General features: G+C 42.4%; 1 protein-coding gene across 1 annotated transcript in view; it reads left to right on the top strand.

Annotated features, from left to right (window-relative positions):
• p3h1 (prolyl 3-hydroxylase 1) overlaps positions 1-22,587 on the top strand; it is a 71,816-nt gene extending 49,229 nt beyond the window's left edge. Inside the window, exons 8-15 of the mRNA XM_086039559.1 lie at positions 9,350-9,477; positions 13,334-13,461; positions 14,496-14,591; positions 21,161-21,311; positions 21,598-21,715; positions 21,808-21,883; positions 21,968-22,108; positions 22,184-22,587. Of these exons, the coding sequence (XP_085895685.1) occupies positions 9,350-9,477; positions 13,334-13,461; positions 14,496-14,591; positions 21,161-21,311; positions 21,598-21,715; positions 21,808-21,883; positions 21,968-22,108; positions 22,184-22,552 (1,207 nt within the window). The 3' untranslated portion in view covers positions 22,553-22,587. The remainder of the gene's footprint in view (positions 1-9,349; positions 9,478-13,333; positions 13,462-14,495; positions 14,592-21,160; positions 21,312-21,597; positions 21,716-21,807; positions 21,884-21,967; positions 22,109-22,183) is intronic.
• The last annotated feature ends 693 nt before the right edge of the window (positions 22,588-23,280 follow it).

The following is a 23,280-nucleotide window of genomic DNA, read 5'->3' as shown; positions in this document are numbered from 1 at the left end:
GAAATTCTCACCCTATCTCTAAGGGAGAGCCCGGACACCCTGCGAAGGAAACCCATTTCAGCCGCTTGTGTCCGAGAGCTTGTTCTTTCGGTCATGAACCACAGCTCATGATCATAGGTGAGAGTAGGAACGTAGATCGACCAGTAAATTGAGAGCTTCGCCTTTCGGCTGAGCTCCTTCTTCACCATGACAGACCGATACAGGGTCCGCATCACAGCAGACGCTGCACCGATCCGCCTGTCGATCTCCCGTTCCATCTTACCCTCACTCGTGAACAAGACCCCAAGATACTTGAACTCTTCCACTTGGGGCAGAATCCCATCCCCGACCCGGAGAGGGCACGCCACCCTTTTCCGACTGAGGACCATGGTCTTAGATTTGGAGGTGCTGATTTTCATTCCGACCGTTTCACACTCGGCTGCGAACCGCTCCAGCGAGAGTTGGAGATCGCGGCTTGAAGAAGCCAACAGTACCACATCATCTGCAAAAAGCAGAGATGCAATACTGAGGCCACCAAACCGGACCCCCTCAACACCTTGGCTGCGCCTAGAAATTCTGTCTATAAAAGTTATGAACAGAATCGGTGACAAAGGGCAGCCTTGGTGGAGTCCAACCCTCACTGGAAACCAATCCGACTTACTGCCGGCAATGCAGACCAAACTCTGACATCGGTGGTACAGGGACCAGACAGCCCTTATCAGGGGGCTCGGTACCCCGTACTCCCGAAGCACCCCCCACAGAACTCCCCGAGGGACACGGTCGAACGCCTTCTCCAAGTCCACAAAACACATGTAGACTGGTTGGGCGAACTCCCATGCACCCTCGAGGACCCTGCTCACGGTGTAGAGCTGGTCCACTGTTCCACGGCTGGGACGAAAACCACATTGCTCCTCCTGAATCCAAGATTCGACCTTCCAACAGACCCTCCTCTCCAGCACCCCTGAATAGACCTTGCTGGGGAGGCTAAGGAGTGTGATCCCTCTGTAATTGGAGCACACCCTCCGGTCCCCCTTCTTAAAAAGGGGGACCACCACCCCGGTCTGCCAATCCAGAGGCACTGTCCCCGATGTCCACGTGATGTTGTAGAGACGTGTCAACCATGACAGCCCCTCAACATCCAGAGCCTTTATGAACCCCGGGCGGATCTCATCCACCCCCGGGGCTTTGCCACAGAGGAACTTTTTGACTACCTTGGTTACTTCAGCCCCAGAGATAGGAGAGCCCACCTCAGAGTCTCCAGGCTCTGCTTCCTCAGTGGAAGGCGTGTCGGTGGAATTGAGGAGGTCTTCGAAGTATTCTCCCCACCGACCCACAGCGTCCCGAGTTGAGATCAGCAGCACCCCATCTCCACTATAAACAGTGTTAATGGTGCACTGCTTCCCTCTCTTGAGGCGTCGGATGGTGGACCAGAATTTCCTCAAAGCCGTCCGGAAATCATTTTCCATGGCCTCCCCGAACTCCTCCCACACCTGAGTTTTTGCCTCAGCAACCGCCAGAGATGCATTCCTCTCTTCATTAGTTATAATACATGTTAAAAGTTAAAATATAGCAAAACTAGTTAAGTGATTACAATGCTACCCTCACACAAAGTATTACTGCAACAGCAGCAACAATATGGTCACTACTGAAATGTTGCAATCACTATCGAAAAAAATGATGTTTCAACAAAAATAAAAAGTATTGAATAATCAACCAACAATTTTTGATATTGATTGTTTAAGAGTATGTTTGTTTTGATTAATGATGACTTTTGAAGTCAATATGATCAACTTTCTACATTTTACAATGAAAAATAGCATATAAATTTTGATTTATTTCAGAAAAAGTCATATTAAATTCTGTTAAAAAATCATTTTGATTGGTTTTGATGTCAAAACCATATATATATTAATTAAAAAAAAATACTCTGTAAAGGGGGGAATGGAAAAAAATATTTTTATTCTTCTGTAATTGTGTGTTTTGGTAGTGACACATTTTAGGGACAGGCAAGATATTAAGGAAAAGCTAGAAAATACTATTTCAAAATGTACTATACTTTTACCATATTCGTGCCCCTTAGATAGGGTGCAACATGAAAACAATAAAGGTTCTTCTGATATATATATATATATATATAAATAAAACATTCTCTTCCTGGTGAAATTTCTGCCTTCCTGTTCATCCATGGCCACATGATGAGTTATTAGTTTACAGCATTAGTAAGTACATGCCCACCAAAGTCTGAAAATCAGTGTGTGGTTTTAAGGACCATCACTTTCATCCATCCATCCATTATGTTCCGCTTATCCGAGGTTGGGTTGCGAAGGCAGCAGCTTCAGCAGGGAAGCCCAGACTTCCCTTTCCCCAGCAACATCTTCCAGAGGAATTTCAAGGCGTTCCCAGGCAAGCCGGGAGACATAGTCTCTCCAGCGTGTTCTGGGTCGTCCTCGGGGTCTCCTGCCGGTTGGACATGCCCGGAACACCTCACCAGGGAGGCGTCCAGGAGGCATCCTAATCAGATGCCCAAGCCACCTCAGCTGGCTCCTCTCAACGTGGAGGAGCAGCGGCTCGACTCTGAGTCCCTCCCGGAAGGCCAAACTTCTCACCCTATCTCTAAGGGAGAGCCCGGACACCTTGCAGAGAAAACCCATTTCGGCCGCTTGTATCCAAGATCTTGTTCTTTACCCACAGCTCATGACCATAGGTGAGAGTAGGAACGTAGATCGACCGGTAAATTGAGAGCTTCGCCTTTCGGCTGAGCTCCTTCTTCACCAAGACAGACCGATACAGGGTCCGCATCACTGCACCGATCCGCCTGTCGATCTCCCGTTCCATCCTACCCTCACTCGCGAACAAGACCCCAAGTCACTACACCTCCACTTGGGACAGACACTCATCCCCGAACCGGAGAGGGCACGCCACCCTTTTCCGACTGAGGACTATGGTCTCAGATTTGGAGGTGCTGATTTTCATTACAACCACTTCACACTCGGTTGTGAACCTCTCCATTGAAAGTTGGAGATCGCAGCTTGAAGAAGCCAACAGTACATCATCCGCAAAAAGCAAAGATGCAATACTGAGGCCACCAAACCGGACTCCCTCAACACCTCGGCTGCGCCTAGAAATTCTGTCCATAAAAGTTATGAACAGAATCGGTGACAAAGGGAAATAGGAGAGCCCACGTCAGAGTCTCCAGGCTATGCTTCCTCAGTGGAAGGCGTGTTGGTGGAATTGAGGAGGTCTTCGAAGTATTCTCCCCACCGAACCACAATGTCCCGAGTTGAGGTCAGCAGCACCCCATCTCATTTGTTAATGATGCACTGCTTTCCTCTCCTGAGACGCCGGATGGTGGACCAGAATTTCCTCGAAGCCGTCCGGAAGTCATTTTCCATGGCCTCACCGAACTCCTCCCACACCCAAGTTTTGGCCTCAGCAACCACCAAAGCTGCATTCCGCTTGGCCAGCCGGTACCTGTCAGCTGCCTCCGGAGTCCCGCAGGCCAAAAAGGCCCGATAGGACTCCTTCTTCAGCTGGACAGCATCCCTTACCGCTGGTGTCCACCAGCAGGTTCGGGGATTGCCGCCACGACAGGCACCGACACCCTTGCGGCCACAGCTCCGATCGGCCGCCTTAACAATGGAGGCACCAAACATGGTCCACTCGGACTTGATGTCCCCCGCCTCGCCCGGGACGTGGGCAAAGTTCTACCGGAGGTGGGAGTTGAAACTCCTTCTGACAGGCATTCCCAGCAAACCCTCACAATACATTTGGGTCTGCCAGGTCGGACCATCATCTTCCCCCACCATCTGAGCCAACTCACCACCAGATGGTGATCAGTTGACAGCTCCGCCCCTCTCTTTACCCGAGTGTCCACAACATGCGGCCGCAAATCCGATGATACGACTACAAATTTGATCTTCGAACTGCGATCTAGGGTATCCCCGTGCCAAGTGCACATATGGACCCCCTTATGTTTTAACATGGTGTTCGTTATGGACAATCCGTGACGAGCACAGAAGTCCAGTAACCGAACACCATTCGGGTTCAGATCGGGGGGCTGTTCTTCCCAATCACACCCTTCCAGGTCTCACTGTCATTGCCCACGTAAGCATTGAAGTCCCCCAGCAGAACGATGGAGTCCCCAGGGTGGGAGCGCTCTCCAGCACACCCTCCAAGGACTCCAAAAAGGGTGGGTACTCTGGACACTGCAAACAACAGTCAAGACCCGTCCCCCCACCCTAAGGCGGAGGGAGGCTACCCTCTCGTCCACCGGGGTAAAAGAAAGCCTTTACTTTCATCTGAAAATAAGAAGGCACGTTTTGACTTTGCACAAAGGCACATGGGAGACTCTCAAAATGTATGGAGGAAGGAGCTCTGGTCAGATGAGACTAAAATGGAACTTTTTGGCCATTAAGGAAAATGCTATGTCTGGTGCACACCCAACAAATCTCATCAACTCAAGAACACCATCCCCACAGGGAAACATGGTGGTGGCGGCATCATGCTGTGGGGATGTTTTTCAGCAGCAGGGACTGGGAAAGTGGACCGAGTCAAGGGAAAGAGGGATGGTTCTGAATACAGGGATATTCTTGAGCAAAACCTGTATCATTCTGTCACTGTTTTGAGACTAGGACTGAGGTTCACCTTCCAGCAGGACAATGATCCCAAGCATACTGCTAAAGCAACACTTGAGTGGCTTAAGGGGAAACATATAAATGTTTTGGACTGCCCTAGTCAATGTCCAGACCTCAAGCCAATTGAGAATCTGTGGTCAGACTTAAAGAATGCTGTTCACCAGTGAAAATCATCAAACTTAGAGGAGCTGGAGCAGTTTTCCCTTGAAGAATGGGCAAAAATCCCAGTGGCAAGATGCGGTAAACTCAGAGACTTCTCAAAAACGACTTGCAGCTGTGATTGCTGCAAAAGGCGGCTCTACAAAGTACTGACATCTGTCGGGGGGGGTGTATACTTATGCACAATGATGTTTTCTGTTATTCTGTCCTATTTGTTGTTTGCTTCACAATAAAAAATATATCACGTCTTCAAAGTTGTGGGCATGTTCTGTAAATTAAATGATGGAAACCCTCAAACAATCCATTTTAATTCCAGGCTGTGAGGCAACAAAACACAAAAAATGTCAAGGGGGGTGAATACTTTTTTAAGGCACTGTAAGCTTTCCTTCCTTTCGCTTTCTTTTTTAGATTTTTTTAATGAATGTTAAGCAGAGTCTGCCTGGAGAGACTAAAGTTTAAATTACTAAAGTTAATTTTTGTTAAAAGTATCATACGAAAAAGTGTTTGTCATTCCAATTAAAATTTCATATGGAAGATGAAAACTGCTATTATTTCTTCAATGATGAAAGATGTGCCCTGTGATGGACTAGTGACCTGTCCTGCGTTGACCCTGTTCTTATCCTAAGGCGGCTGCGATCGGCTCAAGCACCCCACCCTGCCCTCCACCCCAGCAGCCCTGAGTACAGGACAAAGTGGTAGAAAATGGATGAATGTTTCATTAATTATAATACATGTTAAAAGTTGAAATATAGCAAAAAGAGTTACGTTATTACATTGCAACCCTCGCACAAAGTATTACTGCAACAACTTCAACAGTATGGTTACAATTGAAACTTTACAGTCATTATTGAAGAAACTGAAGTTTTGACAAAAAATAAAATGGATTGAATTATCAACCAATAATTTATGATAACGATTGGTTAAGTGTATGCATTCTTTAAGAAATGATGACTTAGAGTCAATATGATCAACTTTCTGCATTTTACAACAAAAGAAATAGCATTTACATTTTGATACATTGGGGAGAACTTTACATTAAATTCTGTTAAAAACTCATTCAGACTTATTTTGATGCCAAAACCATATATATTAATTTATAAAAATACTCTGTAGAGTGAGGATCAGAAAAAAATATTAATCGGTTTATAGAATTCATGTAAGTTACTTTGGCATGCGTTTTACTGAAATTGTGAAACATTTTAAATTCATTCATTTACATTTTCGTCTGTAGCTCATGGCGTCCAAACGAAGAAGAATGGCAATGACCGTGGAAGAGAGAGTGAAATGCATCCGATTAAGCGAAGCAGGTCACAAAGTAAAAAACATTCAGGAGACACCTTGAGTCGAAAAAACTCAAATTTACGAGACTTTGAAAAGCAAGGAATTGATTCTGGCTCAGTATGATTCCAGCAGTTTGCCTGCTCAAAGGAAATTGCTTGCGGCTCGACGGAAGTACAGTGGCATAAATAAATGAATGTGTCCTTTTGTATGCACAAGAATCACCAGACATCAGTGATGATCAACGGGACAGTTACTTGCAATTAGCAACACAACTGTATGATACGCAGACAAACATTTTCATACAGCAAAGAATGAAGCCAACACAACAACACAAAATAGACTATTTTTTTCCTAAAAGTCAACAAAAATACAGTACAGTTTACTCTAGTTAAGTACAGTACTGTACTGCATTGGTGTTACAGTATTTTTTTCAACAGTATTTGGACCATGTTTGTTATACTGTACTGTATTTTGTTCATATACCTGTACTTTATAGTGGAGTTTTTGTTTGATAAATGTTTTATTATTATTATATTGCTTGTGTTGTTAACTTGTTACACATGTATTTTGTTAACATACTTGCACGTTTATACAGGACATGTACCGTAGTCGTTTCCCACATAAGGAAATTCCGTTATAAGGAAAGATTGGACAATGCAAATTTGATTCCTTACTAGAGAATACTGACTGCATAGGTTTGACCTTATGTATTTCTTCTGGTGTCTTCTTTGCTAAAGACAACCGACACGGCAGGACAGTGTTTTGTTGGGTCTTTATTCAGACGTGAACAGCCTCGCTCTAATTCACCTCTCTCTCTCCTTTCTTCTCCGCTCAGGAAATGCAAACCAAATAAAAAAGGAATAACTACTTAAGCACAATATGAATAAATAAATAACAAAACAATATTGCAGCATTTTAGAAAAATAATAAATAGAAAATAATATGCCGTTTGCTCCAAAGCAGCTGTATTTTATAACAGCACGACACATGCGAGAGCCGCACGGGACAATCACAGCGGTCCACCAACAGTTTCTCATTGATTTATCTGACACAATTTACATTAAAATATACCCACAACAGAATTTTAACAAACAAAATAACTTTATTATAAATTATTATAAGGGCGGCACGGTGGTCGACTGGTTAGCACGTCCGCCTCACAGTTCAGAGGTCGTGGGTTCGATCCCGGCTCCGGCCTCCCTGTGTGGAGTTTGCATGTTCTCCCCGTGCCTGCGTGGGTTTTCTCCGGGCACTCCGGTTTCCTCCCACATTCCAAAAACATGCATGGTAAGTTGATTGGATACTCTAAATTGCCCCTAGGTGTGATTGTGAGTGCGGATGTTTGTCTCTGTGTGCCCTGCGATTGGCTGGCAACCAGTTCAGGGTGTCCCCCGCCTACTGCCCAAAGACAGCTGGGATAGGCTCCAGCACGCCCCGCGACCCTTGTGAGGAGAAGCGGTACAGATAATGGATGGATGGATGGATAAATTATTATAAATGCTGCTGCCTGCCTACTAACTGGAGCTCAGAAGATTGAGCACATAACACCAATTCTGGCCTCCCTTCACTGGCTCCCAGTGCATTCCAGGGTTCAATGTAAGATTCTCCTATTTGTCTTTAAATCATTAAATAACCTCACCCCAGTGTACCTCTCTGAGCTCCTCCACTCCTATGCACCTTCCCACAGCCTCAGGTCTGCGGACCAGGCGCTGCTCGAGGTGCCGAGGACCAAGCGGAGCCTCAGAGGGGGTCGAGCCTTTTCTGTTGCTGGTCCTTCCCTCTGGAATGACCTCCCATTGGTTGTTGGGCAAGCCCCCTCTCTGTCCATTTTTTAAACCCGGTTAAAGACACATTTCTTTTCTCTGGCTTTTGATGAGACCTGAAATTTTCGTCTCATTTCCGGTGTCAATTGTACATAGTGTTTTATGCTAATTTATTGGCTTTATTTATTTATATTTGTATTTATATTTCCTATTATTTCTATCTATATTGATTGATGTTTATCACAGCCTTTTATTGTTTTTTTTTAAATTTATTGTACTGTTTGTAAAGTGCTTTGTTACAGCTCTAGCTGTTATGAAATGCGCTGTATAAATAAAATTGTATTGTATTGTATTGTATTAGACACTCGAGCAGCGAGTAATAATCTTTTTAGTCAAAGTCATTGCCAGAGCGCAATAAAAGTGACATCCGTAAAAATGACTGCTCTCGTAGTTCTAAATCCAAGCGGCGCTTGAGCAACAAGTCGCCCTCAAGAATAAATATATCTGTCATAACAACACCAATTTAAATTATTGTATGTGTGCGAGTGTGCGTGTGTAGGTCTGTGTGTGTTTGAAAGGACTGAGGGCCTGTTTGTTTGTTATCTGAGCCCTGAGCAACTGTAATGTTATTTTCAGTCGACAGATGTGACAAAATATATATATGTATATCCGGTTTCCTCCCACAATCACACCTAGGGGCAATTTAGAGAGTCAAAATCAACTTACCATGCATGTTTTTGGAATGTGGGAGGAAGCCGGAGTACCCGGAGAAAACCCATGCAGGCACGGGGAGGACATGCAAACTCCACACAGGAAGGCCGGAGCCAGGATCGAACCCACGACCTCTGAACTGTGAGGCGGACGTGCTAACCAGTCGATCACCGTGCCGCCCTATATATATATATATATATATATATAATTTTTTTTTTTTTAACATTTTCCTGTTATTTAATTAAAAAGTTCTGACAACATTTAATTGCCATTTGTTATTCATTTTTTAAATGTAATTTGCACCGGTGAATAGTGTTACTTATTTCCCTGTTTTTAAATGTAAAAGTTAAGTGAACATTTAATTGCCAGTAATATGTCATGTTTCAAATGGACCAGAAGACATGGTTGAGAATCATGAAATTTAAATTAAAATGTCAAAAATGAAAGCCAGACTGGTTTGCTAAAATGTGCTTGGATTTATTAGTGTTCCATGTAAAAAAGAATGTCAGGCTACATTTTCACCGCCAAATCTGGCCCTCTCTGCAAAACGTTTGAACACCCCTGATTAAACCACAGCCTTCGCGATTACATAATCGCATATTCTCTTATCATGATTATATTGGAAATGCAATTAATCATTCAGCCCTAGATTGTATCTTATCATTCTGTCAACCAAGTCTACGGCACCAGTCTTTAGGTTATATTCATGTTTAAAAACTAAATAAAAATAAATAAATCAGATTGAAGAATAAATTGTAATCATGGATTGAGGTTTTTTTTCTACCTAGTGTCAATATCATTTACTCCTTACTCGTGTCTCAGGGCTGAGAGAGAGACAGCAGCAAGAATTACGGAGGAAATTGGAAACCTGATGAAAGAGATTGAAACTCTGGTGGAAGAGAAGAAAAAGGACTCTACAGATTTGGCAAACATGGTAGTATCACAAGAAAGTGAGTATTGCAGTGTTAACTACATTAACTGATGTTAACAACTAGGGTTGTCCCAATCACGTTTTTTCAGGTGCAGATCTTTTAATTTTGAGATCTGTGATTTGTTGATACCCCAATCTGATACCGATTCGAGTCCCGATCTGATACCTCGACAATGAATTCAGAAAAAGAGTGAGCATCCGATTTTTCTCAAATTAATATAGAAATATGCATACATCAACGTGTATATCGTCGCTGTCCTATGAAAAACACTTATGTCCAATTTTGTAAGAAAAAAATAATAATTTTCACGTTAATGCGATGTCTGTAACATGGAAACAACATTCACGTAAAAATAAGAAAATTTAAAAAAAATGGACATAAGTGTTTTCACAGAACAGCGACGATATGTTCATAGACCATTCAGCAAATCACTTCCACTTTCTTTTTGTAATACTCAAACTTAAAGTTTGATATTTTTTCCCTCTTTTTTAAGCACAAAATTTTATGATACACATATTGAACAACTCAATGTGCATTGGTTCATCTCAGAACTTGTTTTATCATGTCAGATTTTTGTACTGAAACTCTTAGTGGGTTTTAGCCATGATGTTTACACTAATTGAATGAAACTTTAAACACAATGCATATCAATGTGCAAGGACGCTTTATAAAAATGTATTTTCATGTTATTGCCTGGGGATGTGAATGGCACCAATTTTGGTTGAATGGCCCATATAAGCATTACCATAGAATGAGAAGAAATTAGGGATTTCTCTGTTTGACACATTTGATTTAATGGTAAACATTTACAATTTACATCGTTATTTAAAGGCGTGTGCAGGCTAAAATGAATAGCCCATGCAGCTCCGTATGTTGGGTACGTGCGTGACTTTTCTCATCTAAAAACAACGCTGTTGATTTATGACCTCGTTAAATGCAACCAGTGGGGAACAAGCTTGCTTCTATTTGAAGTTAAGTCATTTGGACGTGTCACAATTGACTGCGGTCAAGCTATCACACTTTGGTTTTTCCGTGGTCAAACTATTCGCTCCTTAATTTTTTAGTGTGCGCGTATTCTAAACTTACCGGTAAATTCTTTCCCGCATGTCACAACTGTGCACAAAATACAGTACATAAATCATCACTTCCCTCAGGTTTGAACTACCATAAAAACATTCCTCAAATAAGTAGAAAATCATTAATGAGAAATATGCACTGATTTCCCTGCATATTACCCACAAATCCCACAAATGTTCTTTTTTTTTTTTTTAAATATACAATAACATCCATCCATCCATCCATTATCTGTACCGCTTCTCCTCACAAGGGTCGCGGGGCGTGCTGGAGCCTATCCCAGCTGTCTTTGGGCAGTAGGCGGGGGACACCCTGAACTGGTTGCCAGCCAATCGCAAGGCACACAGAGACAAACATCCGCACTCACAATCACACCTAGGGGCAATTTAGAGTATCCAATCAACTTACCATGCATGTTTTTGAAATGTGGGAGGAAACCGGAGTCCGGAGAAAACCCACGCAGGCACGGGGAGAACATGCAAACTCCACACAGGGAGGCCGGAGCCGGGATCGAACCCACGACCTCTGAACTGTGAGGCGGACGTGCTAACCAGTCGACCACCGTGCCGCCATACAATAACATTAACATTTTAAATTTAAATTTAGAATACATGGTGATAGTATTCTTCAGAAAGAAGAATTTACTGGAATTATTTTCTACTTATTGAGGGAATGGTTGTTATGGCAGTTCAAACGTGAGGGAAATGATGATTACAGTAAATTCAGTCCAAATTTAACATGATAGTATTCCAGAACAGGAATGAACAAGAATCCACTGGGATGATTTTCTACTTATTGAAAGAATGGTGTTTATGGCAGTTCAAACGTGAGGGAAATTATGATTTATGTACTCTAAGTACTGTATATTGCGCAGATTTTTCCTCTAATTTTTAAAGAACTGTGCAGTAAAATCAGTCCAAACTTCACATCATGATAGTATGGGCCACCAGGAAGAACAATCCACGGGATTGATTTTCTACTCATTGAAGGAACGTTTTTTATGACAATTCAAAAATGAGGGAAATTATGATTGATGTCCTGCATTTTGTGCAGACTTTGCCTCTAATTGTTTAAAAAAACTGTACAATAAAATCAGTCCACGCTTAACATGATGATAGTATGGGCCACCAGGAAGAAGATTCCACTGGAATGGTTTTCTACTTATTGAGGGAATGTTTTTTATGGCAGTTCAAATATGAAGGAAATGATGCGTTATGTACTGTATTTTATGTATACTTTGCCTCTAATTTCTGAACAAAATCTACAGTAATAAGATTCCAAACTTCAAATGATGATAGTATTCCTCTTCAGGAAAAAAATCCACTAGAATGATTTTCTACCTATTGGACGAATGATTTTTATGACAGTCAAACGTGAGGGAAATGATGATTTATGTATTGTAAGTACTGTATTTTGTGCAGACTTTGCCTCTAATTGTTAAAAAAAAACTGTACAGTAACATCAGTCCAAATGTCACATGATGACAGTATTACTCTTCAGGAAGAAGAATCCACTGGAATGATTTTCTACTGATTCAGGGAATGCTTTTTGTGGAAGTTCAAGCGTGAGGGAAATGACGATTTATGCACTGTATTTTGTGCAGACCTTGCCTCTAATTGTTTTTAAATTAAAAAAAACAGTACAGTAAAATCGTCCAAAATTCACATGATGATAGTATGGGCCACCAGGAAGAAGAATCCACTGGAATGATGTTGTGCTTACTGAGGGAGTGTTTTTATGGTAGTTCAAACGGGAAGGAAATGATGAGCTATGTACTGTATTTTGCGCAGACTTTGCCTCTAATTTCTGAAAAAGAGTCTATAGTAATATGAGTGCAAACTTCACATGATGATATTATTCCTCTTCAGGAACAAGAATCCACTGGAATGAATTTCTACTTATTGGAAGAATGTTTTTTTATGGCAGTTCAAACGTGAGGGAAATGATGATTTATGTATTGTATGTACTGTATTTTGTGCAGACTTTGCCTCTAATTAAAAAAAAAAAAAAAAACTACAGTAATATGAGTACAAACTTCGCAAGATGATAGTATTCCTCTCCAGGAACAAGAATTCACTGGAATGATTTTTACTTATTGGAGGCATGTTTTTTTATGGCAGTTCGAACCTGAGGGAAATGATGAATTATGTATTGTATTTTGTGCAGACAGCTGTGACATGCGGGAAAGCATGTACCATAAGGTTTAGAAAACGCGCGCACTCAAAAACATAGGAGAGGATAGTTTGACCACGGAAAAACCAAAGCGTGATAGCTTGAGTGCAGTCACAATTGCTAAACTGTCCATCGCGATTCTCAGCTGTCTCAACTCTTGGATGATGTCGTTTTGCCAGGAGGCTGGCTTCTTTATATCAGTCAAGGCAGACATATTTTAGGAGTATCGTTTTGGCTTGCCTCTCGCTTCAAACAAGCTATGAAGACAAACTCACCTTTTTGTCTCTGCCTCGCTTGCTGCTGCCCGCAGCGGAGGAGAGTGACTTGTCTGTTGGGTGTATGCCTCACACCAATTACATTGTGCCGGAAATATTTGCATGTTTGGATTATTTTGTAGCTTTGTGACCTTTTAAATGAAAACAATAAAAAAAAAACGATCTTTCTCACCCGATACTGGATCAGCTGAAAATCAGGTGATCGGTCCCCATTTCCAATTACGGGATTGGGACAGCCCTAATAACAACAACAACAATACTGCATTAATTAGATCACGCTAAAAAATAATGTCAAAGTTGTTCTATTTGTGATTGTAAACTAAAGTCTGTCTCCTGCCGGTGATATCCTCAAGGTGGAAGTCCATTTTATGACAACGTTAAAGTGACCTTGACATCCATGCAGCTGAATGGCTCTCAACGGGTCTTGCTCGATGGGGTCATCACCTATGATGAGTGCACGGTGTTGCGCAGTCTTTCTAATGTGAGTTTTTGGAGCTTAACTACATGGCTTTTGGGGGGGAGAAAATAAGAGGGAAAAAAACACTGGAATTCATGGTATTTTGACCATGTTTCATTTCCTGCAAACAAATGCCTTGAATGAGATTTGTATTTCTTGTGTTGTCAATAATTAATAGGATAAAACAAAATGTTCATGTTACTCAAGCATTCCTATAAATCACAAAATTAGAAGAACTTTGAATTTTGCAGTGGTCTAGACATGTTTTCAGAGCTCTATGTACTACAGTAGGTTTTTGGAAATTATTCATTCCTTCATTTATTCAATTTTTAAAATTTATTTCAGGCGATAACAAAAGCAACACAGCAGTCAGTGTCATTCATTGACTATAACGTTGCATACATTTTTAAAAATTTTTATTTGAGGTACCTGCATTACTCAAGGATTCGTTTGAAACCTAGATGCCATAATGCTTCCACACATGACACTTAAATGATCCAGGATCCAGGTTTCTCTCCTTCTCTGCTAAACATGACTACGGCTATGCTTTACTATAGTGAATATGCAATGTGGATTGAATGTCCTGCCTTCACATGAATGTGCACATTTTTCTTTTTCACCAATCAATCCAGGGACCATGTGTGGCCTGAACCATGGCGCGTGATCGATACGGATCAAAGATAATCTGTTGCACCACTATTTAAAACATGTACTTGAGCTCGTGTGACGGGATAAAATTTTTACAATTTAGCTGTGCTTCTAGACAAGAAAATATAGTTTTATGCTTACACAATGTATGTTAAAGAAATACAAGGTGTTTGATTATATAAAAAACCAATTGTTAATTCATTGAGTGGTTATATTTTTACTGTATAATGAAAACTTTGCTTGAGGTCCGTGGGATTAACCTGCAAAACAAATTAGGAAATTGCTCTTCAAATGAAGTCAGTGATTTGCAAAACTGCTCCGCAAAGAAAAAAAATGGAGCCTTGCTGTATATTATGTGCTTGCTTGCCAACTCATCATTTCAAGTGGTTTATTTTTTGTCTTATGTGTAGGCAGCTGCCCTCATAGGTGATGGCTACCGGGAACATCCCTCCCCCCACTCTACCAGAGAAATGTTTCAGGGAATCACAATCCTAAAAGCTCTGAAGGTCCGTAAACGGTAAACTAGACATCACGTGTTATACACGCACACACACACACACACACACATATACACAATGACGTATGTATGCAAGTGTATCAAATAGGGCTGCCACAAACTATTACTTTGCTAGTCAACTAATTGGATCTGTATATGAAAATCACAGCATAATTGCACCAGGCTCTTATATGACCATCAGTATGTTGCAGCTAGAATTATTTAAGATATGCATAAAAGAATAATAAAGACAATTAAGATGAAAGTACATTTAACTTTTTTTAAACTTTGCAGCTTGTACCAACATTCCTGACATGTTTATAAATGATGAAGTAATTGAAATTGAAGGCGATACTGCGGCTTGATTTTTTTTTTTTAGCTGTAAATGTTTAGTGCATTTTAAAATGGAACCCAAAACTATACACAATGCTGAGTTGCCCTAATACTATGAAACACTACCTATGAATACTAAAATAAATACTTGTAAACACATTTCACTTTTCTTGGAAACCAACATTTTTTGGGGGGATGTAGAAGAGAGGGAAATCACATGAGTAAAGTTAGGGAAAATCACTGTGCTAAATAAAACTAAACCAAACTCTTGTATTGGTTTTTAATTTTGTTTTTATTTAACCTTAATCTAAAACATTTTGGTTTGCAGAGCTGGGCACTTGACCCTTTTTTGCTGGTCCATCCTCTGTCCGCGACCTGGGTACCCTTCCGGCCTTGTCCCTCCGTCTATTGTATTGTATTTATTCATAAAAATTATCGGCCCCTGACCCTGTCCTTTTAAAGCGGTTCTGTCCTTAAGTCAGCACCAACCCCGCCCCCGCATACGCCCACCCACCCAAAGTGTCTGACGCGTTTATACTTGTGTACAACCCACAAGTGTTGTTTTGAAAATGTGTTAGTTTCATTCCAAGTCGGGGGTGTCACTACGGCTACTGACAAAACACCGCAGGGTGGAATTTCCTCTGCCTTTTACAGCCAATTCCGGTTGGCATTTTTCTTGTCATGCAACGATCAAAAAGACAGCGACAACAATGGATATCGAGCCTGTGACAACAAAGTGACCTAGATGACTAGACGATGCATTTAATTGTGTTGTGAAAATGGTCTTGAAAGTCTGGGACGAAGGTGGTATGTGGGTGTGTATCTTCTTTACTTTACAAACACACATACATGACATAACACCCATACCGCTGCCAAACTAGTTTGCTTCGTGGCAGCAACGAGCTGTGAGGTGGATCCTTCCCTCCATGGCAACAAATAAATTGCCAGGCCGAGCCGGGGGAAACCGTACGTCATCGCAACATGTGACATAATGGACCGCTCACGAGAGAGAATGCGCGCGGTGTCATATATGCAGCAACAATTTCTGACATGTGTGCAGCATGTGTTGCAGTCCTGTCACCAACTTGTCTCACAGCACAATAAGAAGGCCTTTATTGATCCCACAGTGGGGAAATTTTCAGCGTTACAGTAGCAAAGATATAGGTCACACAGAGGCGGCATAATGTAGCCGTTGATGTATAACATTTTACAGCAAACATTCAGAATCAAACCTATATAAATATACGCAGTAACCATGAGTATATACACATGTATGTACACACCAACATACATCTACATATAAAGTATAAAGAAACACTCATTTTAGCCTGTACATAGTACAGAGGAAAAAATACTGTAAGTGACAGTGCTGTAGTGCTGCAGTGAAATATAAGGAACAGCAGTGGATAAAAATAAAAATACAGTAGTGGGGAATGTTGAGTATTGCACAATATAAGCTCAGTCGCAGGACTGCACAATTGAACTAATGTCCGCCAGTTTGTAGAGACTACACAATGTTCTTGTTAAACAGTCTGACAGCAGCAGGTAAGAAGGAGAAGGAGGAATCTCTCCTTTGCAAAGTGAGGGTGTAACAGTCTGTCGCTGAAGGAGCTGTGGAGTGCTCTTAGAGTGCCCTGGAGGGGGTGGTCCGGGTTGCCCAGCATTGATGACAGTTTAGCCATTCTCCTCCTGACCCCCATTGAGTCCACCGAGTCCAGGGAGCAGCCCAGCCCTCTCGACCAGTTTGTCCAGCCTCTTCTTGTCCCGGGCCAAGACGCCGCCTGCCCAGGAGACCACTCCCTGGAAAATGACCGATGCATCCACCGAGTCATAAAGGTTCCTGAGGAGTGTCCCCTGAACCTCAAAGGACCTCAGTCTCCTGTCTCCTGAGTAGGAAGAGTCTGCTCTGACTCTTCCTATAGTCGCTGTGTTGTCGCTCCAGTCCAGTTTATTGTTCAGATGAACACCCAGGTACTTGTAAGTTGAGACTCTCTCAACATCTGTTCCCCGGATATTCACTGGTGCAGGTGCAGAGTATTGGCGCCTGCAGAAATCCACCACCATCTCTTTGGATTTCCCCGCATTGATCAGGAGGCGGTTCTGCTGGCACCAGTCCACAAAACCCTGAGTAAGTTCTCTCTACTCCTGATCGTCTCCGTCTGTGATGAGGCCGACAATCGCAGAGTCATCAGAGAACTTCTGCAGGTGACAGGTAGGGGTGTTGTAGTTGAAGTCCGAGGTGTAGAGGTTGAACAGGAAGGGAGCTAAGACAGTTCCCTGCGGCGCCCCCCATGCTGCAGAGGAACATGTCAGACACACAGTCCTGTGTCCTCACACTTGTCTCCCAATAGGGTGGGCTGGATGGTGTTGAAAGCACTGGAGAAATCAAAGAACATGATCCTCACTGTGCTCCCCGCCTTCTCCAGGTGGGAGAGTGAAGTGTGGAGGAGGTAGATGATGGCATGTAGCTGGGAGATGGAGACTGTGGGGAAGGGGTGGAGGCTGCAGCATGAGGAATTGAGGGGGCAGGCATCTGATCGAACCTATTGAAAAAAATGTTCAGCTCATTTGCCCACTGCAGGTCCCGACCAGTCCGGGCCATAGGTTGTCCGTGGCCTGAGATGGTCTTCCGGCCCCTCCAGACTCTCCTGGCATTATTCTGCAGCAGCTGCTCCTCCATCCTCTTCCTGTAGGACCTTTTCCCCTCTCTGATCCCCCTCCTCAGCTGGCGCCGCATAGTCTTCCGCTCCTCTTTGTTGCCTGACGCAAAAGCCCTCTTCTTCTCCTTCAGGAGACCTTTAATGTCTGGTGAGATCCAGGGTTTGTTGTTGGAGAAACACCTTACTGTCCTAGTGGGTATGGTGTTCTCCATGCAGAAATGTATATAGTCTGTAACAGTGTCCCAATGCGTCGGTCACATGATGCAATGCGGCAGTTGTCGCCCGCGTTGGCGTGGGAGTGTAAAAGAAGCCTAAAGAAGCCTCTCGCCGGGTAGGTTGAGATCAACTTTGGCCACCACATGACCACGTCACACGCATGAGGGCCGATTAGTGGGCACGACTAAAATCCACTTCCGCCCTTGCTTAGTCCGCCCCTTTTTTTCAAATTTGTCACCAACCGTCCTTCGCCCCAAAATGGGCGTCCGTCCGGGGTGGAGGGACGTACCGTTACGCCCCCGGGACGGACTGCCCAGCTCTGATGATGTTAATATGTCGTCAGCTATGGGCATGTGAAGTCCTTAGAGACTTTCCTGTGATTAAGGGCTATATAAATAAATTTGACTTTACTTGACTTAATCGTCCCTCATGTGTATGACATTGTCGCAAGGCGTCAACCTACTCGGCGAATAGGCAAACGACAAAAATTGCCTCCGAACACTTCAAACGTGCCACTAGTTACCCAACTGCGTAAGAGATTTTTCAACAAGAGATACAGCGCGAGTTCTACTAGTACGACAAGTGATGAGACCCAGTAGCACGAGCAGCATCAGAGCCAGCACACCGGCGGGTGACGCAAGCATGTCGCTTGACTGTCCGCTGCTGGAGGAGTACGTAGCTTGAGTTGTGCTAAAGGCAAGTCAAGGCAGTTTTATCTATATAGCACATTTCATACACAAGGCAACTCAATGTGCTTCACACAAGCAAAGACAACACCAATAAGCATTTACAAACACAACAGCTAATGCAAACAAATATTGCCGTCTTGGTAAAGCTCAACAGCTGTAAAACACTAGGTAGAAGAAGAAGAAGGTAAAACATACCAGGTATAACAAGCTCCTCGCTCACAGCTCTCCAAGCCTGGTCTCTTTTTTTCTTGTCCAGGTGCTGGTTGCTAGCCAAGTCATATAGCTCGGGATGTCCACAAACCACAATTATAATATTTTACTTCATTTTGCGCTCTCCACACAAGTTCTGACAAGTGTACACGCACTGTGTGTGACGTAGTACTCCCCGATGCTGATTGACTGCCGCGAGCTGAATAGGGAAAAAAGTTTATTTAGCCGCGATGAATGGGCGGATTTTATGTGCTTTGTTCCGAATCCCACCTCTCCAAACGCATCATCCGCGCCGCTCCGCATGGAACCGCGCCCGCCTGCGATAACTACATTGACTTAAATTGAATCATGCCGCCAGAAACGCCCTCAATCTAACCAGCAAGCCAATCAGCAACCAGAAGGGCTGACCAATGGAAGCGCTCCCTGGACCGGGCGTCTGTGCCCATCCGTTCAGAGACTGACCTCTCTCACGTCAGCTGCACTGACATATAAACAATGACCACTGTTAAATGAAGCAGTTACAGTACAACTCTCGACTCGCTCACTTCGTCTCCTTACACACATTCAACGTGTGGTGGCAAGCGGTTCGTCAAACCGTTAACCCAGAAGTGGGTGCCCATAAGGTAAGCGGATTTGAATAGTAAATTAGCCATTTAATGAACTTTAAACAAACCTCTCTCCCGCGGCGTGATGGTTTTTTTTGGGTGATGGTTTTTTTGGACGTAAGGACAGAACCGCTTTAAAAGGATGGGAATGGACCGGGTCAGAGTACGATAATCTTTATGAATAAGGACGGAGAGATGAAGCCGGAAGGTGTACCCAGGTCGCGGATGGAGGACGGACTGGCAAAAAAGGGTCAAGTGCCCAGCTCTGTACATATGTACAGTATGTGTGCACATACTATATATATATATATATATATATATATATATATATATATATATATATATATATATATATATATATATATATATATATATATATATATATATATATTTCATGGGGTACTCACATGAGTACCAGGAGATTGACTTTGATACTCACTAGTGGTTCATTAAAAAAAAAAATCCTTGTGTCTAATATGGCCATTTAGGATTTAAGAACACAATAGAAGGCAGGATAAAATAAGAATGTTCTTATTTTATAAGTGGTACAGTGTATAAAATAACGAGGTATTTTGCCAGACATTTTGAGCTGACTGTTTTCTTAGAATTATTTAATGAGCAAGTGTTTTCATAAACTAAATGAAGGCAAGGTTTTATTTTATTTTTTTCATAATGAAAAATACCTTGACGTGCAATTTAAGGCACCTTCCTTTACACATGGACAGCGCATTACAAAATAATCTCCACAATATTGACAAGTTTTTAAAAAGTAAAAAAAAAAAAAAAAGTAAGCCAAGCAACAGCTGGTGAACTACCATCCAGGCACTTGTTGCTAATGATAACAGATGCTAGCCACTAACGCCGGAGACTTGTGCCGTATCATACAATGACTGCGTATTTAACTAGCGGTTTGTTAGCGTCCTAAATTAGCGATTGAATATGACTTAGGGATGGCTTTGTGTTGACGTTGGTGGCAAGCTGAGACGTCGAAAACGGAAGTCAAGTTATAGCTGTTACGCCACCACAGAGGTCAACTTCAAAGTAAAAGTCTACTAAGGCTATTGCATTGGCATCAATGACGCAATGTATTATTTGGTACGCTTTATTTTGAATTTAGCCTTTGCGGAGGTGGTGTGTTTGTTGAGTATGTTTGCAGAGCGCTCCCATATGCGACGTATGTGAGCCATGAGGGTTTTCAACTTTCTCTGCTGCTATTACACTGAAAGCGGACTAATTACGTTGACTTAATATGAACGCGCACAGTTTTTATTCACCAATCATTCTGCGGATCGCGCCCGGCCCGAACCGTGATGCTTGATCCGTACCGCTCACGGGCGACAAAGATGATCCGTAGCACCACTGTGTACAGGTACGCAAAGGCGCGTCGTGACTCACATGACGTGGCTCCGGCCTCCCTGTGTGGAGTTTGCATGTTCTCCCCGTGCCTGCGTGGGTTTTCTCCGGGTACTCCGGTTTCCTCCCACATTCCAAAAACATGCATGGTAAGTTGATTGGACTCTCTAAATTGTCCCTAGGTGTGATCGTGAGTGCGGATGTTTGTCTCTGTGTGCCCTGCGATTGGCTGTCAACTAAATCAGGGTGTCCCCCACCTACTGCCCGAAGACAGCTGGGATAGGCTCCAGCACGCCCCGCGACCCTTGTGAGGATAAGCGGTATCGATAATTGATGGATATATAAGCATTTTTGGTACTTGTATCACCCAGTGCCATGAAAAGATGATGTCTTAGCTTTTGTATTATCGTCTTTGTTTAAATCTTATAGTACAAGGTAATGAAAACATCAACAGCACACACAAAATATTTCCCTCACTTTTATTTTCCTCTATATACTTTGTTCCAATCATAGCTGGCACAAGAAGGAAAGGCTTCACTGAAGGGTGCACGTCTTTTCTTTGATGTTAGCGAGAAGGTGAGGAAGGTTTTGGAGTCATACTTTAGCTTGGCTTCCCCGCTCTACTTCTCCTATTCACATCTGGTGTGTCGATCTGCTATTGAGGGTAAGTAATATATCAATATAATATAATAAAATAAGTAACTATTCCAGCTTAGTGTTTTATTTATATACATATGTCATATTTTTTAAGAAAACAGGGATCTATAGCTCAAAAACTTGACATGATAGAGAATTGGATTCCGCACCCCAAAATTTGTTAACGACAGCTGTCAGACCTAACTCAACAAAATTTATGTTCCCCATCTACCAAACAAATGTCCTTACTTTTTGTGCTATGTTTTGACTGATCAATGTTGGGTTCATTATGAAAGTGTTTTATTGTTATTCAGGGAAGCAAGAAGCACGTACCGATCTGAGTCACTCTATTCATGCTGACAACTGTCTGTTGGTGTCAGAGCTCAATGAGTGTTTAAAGGAACCCCCTGCATACACACATCGAGATTTCAGGTGACTCTCACAGTTGCTTGTGCATTTCCAAATTGTCTGCATGCATATTCTAATGTTTACAAATCAGCCTATTGTCTCATTTGTCATTCCAGTGCAATACTTTACCTGAATGATGACTTTGAAGGAGGAGATTTTATTTTCACAGAATTAGATGCCAAAGTAGTCACGGTATTTATCCAGTTTTGCTTTAAAAACCCTTTTGATTTCTGGATGAACTTGTATCAATTTGTCACTTATTTTTGATATTTCTAGGCAGTGGTGCGTCCAATGTGTGGCCGTGTGGTTGGATTTGGAGCAGGAAAGGAAAACCCACATGGTGTGAGGGCTGTCACAAAGGGGCAGAGGTGTGCTGTTGCACTGTGGTTCACCTTAGATCCGGCTCATGAGGAAAAGGTATATAAGCTACCTCCCTTTTCAATTTGATATTACTGTACCATCTTTAATTTCATATATCCCTTTGCTTTGTAGGAAAGAATCCAAGCTCAGCATATGCTGGAGATGTTCTCCACCACGTTGATGCCAGACTTTGACTCAAAAGCGGAAATGGTCAGCTCAGACCACCATCCCATGGTGACAGAACTAACTAGAGAGACTGACAAGGCAAAATTAAATCAACCAGACGCTACAGATGTAGAGCAAGCTAACACATATAACATACAAACTGAAAAAAAAAAAGAGGTCAAGACAGATGGAATTCAACCTTTTAACATAGATGGACAATACACACTCAAAACAAAAGTGGAACAGTTGATAAAAAAGAATTCCAAAGACGCGGTCAAAATGGATACCAGAACCCTTTCTTTGCCTGGCTCTCAGAATGGCAAGGATGAGTTGTAATTCAATTTTACAATAAAAATGTTCTTAACACTGTTTGTCCTGAGTGAAAATGACGCCGTCAATTTATTTATCGCGTGATTAAAGTGACGGTTGTGCCGAGAGATTTCATTTTAGATATTTTTTGATCAAGAAAATGAAAAAAAAGTTGTCATTTTCTATTTTATCAATAAATTTGGGAGAAATTAGGAAATAAGTGACTCCATGAATAACGCCTCTTGTTAATGAGGAGAATGGCCGCGTCCCCTACCGTTCTATCCTTGTTCGGTCGAGTCACTGGAGGAACCGATTACAAACTCTCCATTGGAAATCATTGTATTTTCATTGTATTGTATTTTCATTGCTTATAACGTCCAAAAACGGTGATTAATTGGCACCAAAATATATGTGGACATCCTTACTAATGACCACTTCAACATATCAAAAGGATTAACCTCTCCGTGGCTGATTTATATGAGAATGAGGAAATATGGACGTGAGCATGAGCTACATAGATTTATGCTGGGACGAGCGCACACTGCTTCTTTGTTTAAAAAAAACAAACAAAAAAACACTGCTTCTTTGCTGATCACGTTTAGGACGAGCGAGGCATCGAATACCAGTCAGGATATTTACAGAGACTGAAGTGGGAATGAGGAGATGTGCACATTTATTTGGATGAGGAATGGCCCCAGTTTTTTGACCGACAACACGCCGTCCAATGGAACTTAACAGCCGAAATGGTGCGTTCC

This window comes from Filicampus tigris, chromosome 9 (genome assembly GCF_054856515.1).
Source record: "Filicampus tigris isolate MCC_2025a chromosome 9, RoL_Ftig_1.0, whole genome shotgun sequence".
In the NCBI taxonomy this organism is placed as follows: domain Eukaryota; kingdom Metazoa; phylum Chordata; class Actinopteri; order Syngnathiformes; family Syngnathidae; genus Filicampus; species Filicampus tigris.
The sequence above is the reverse complement of the archived record's forward strand: the minus strand, read 5'-3'. Positions and strand labels throughout refer to the sequence as shown.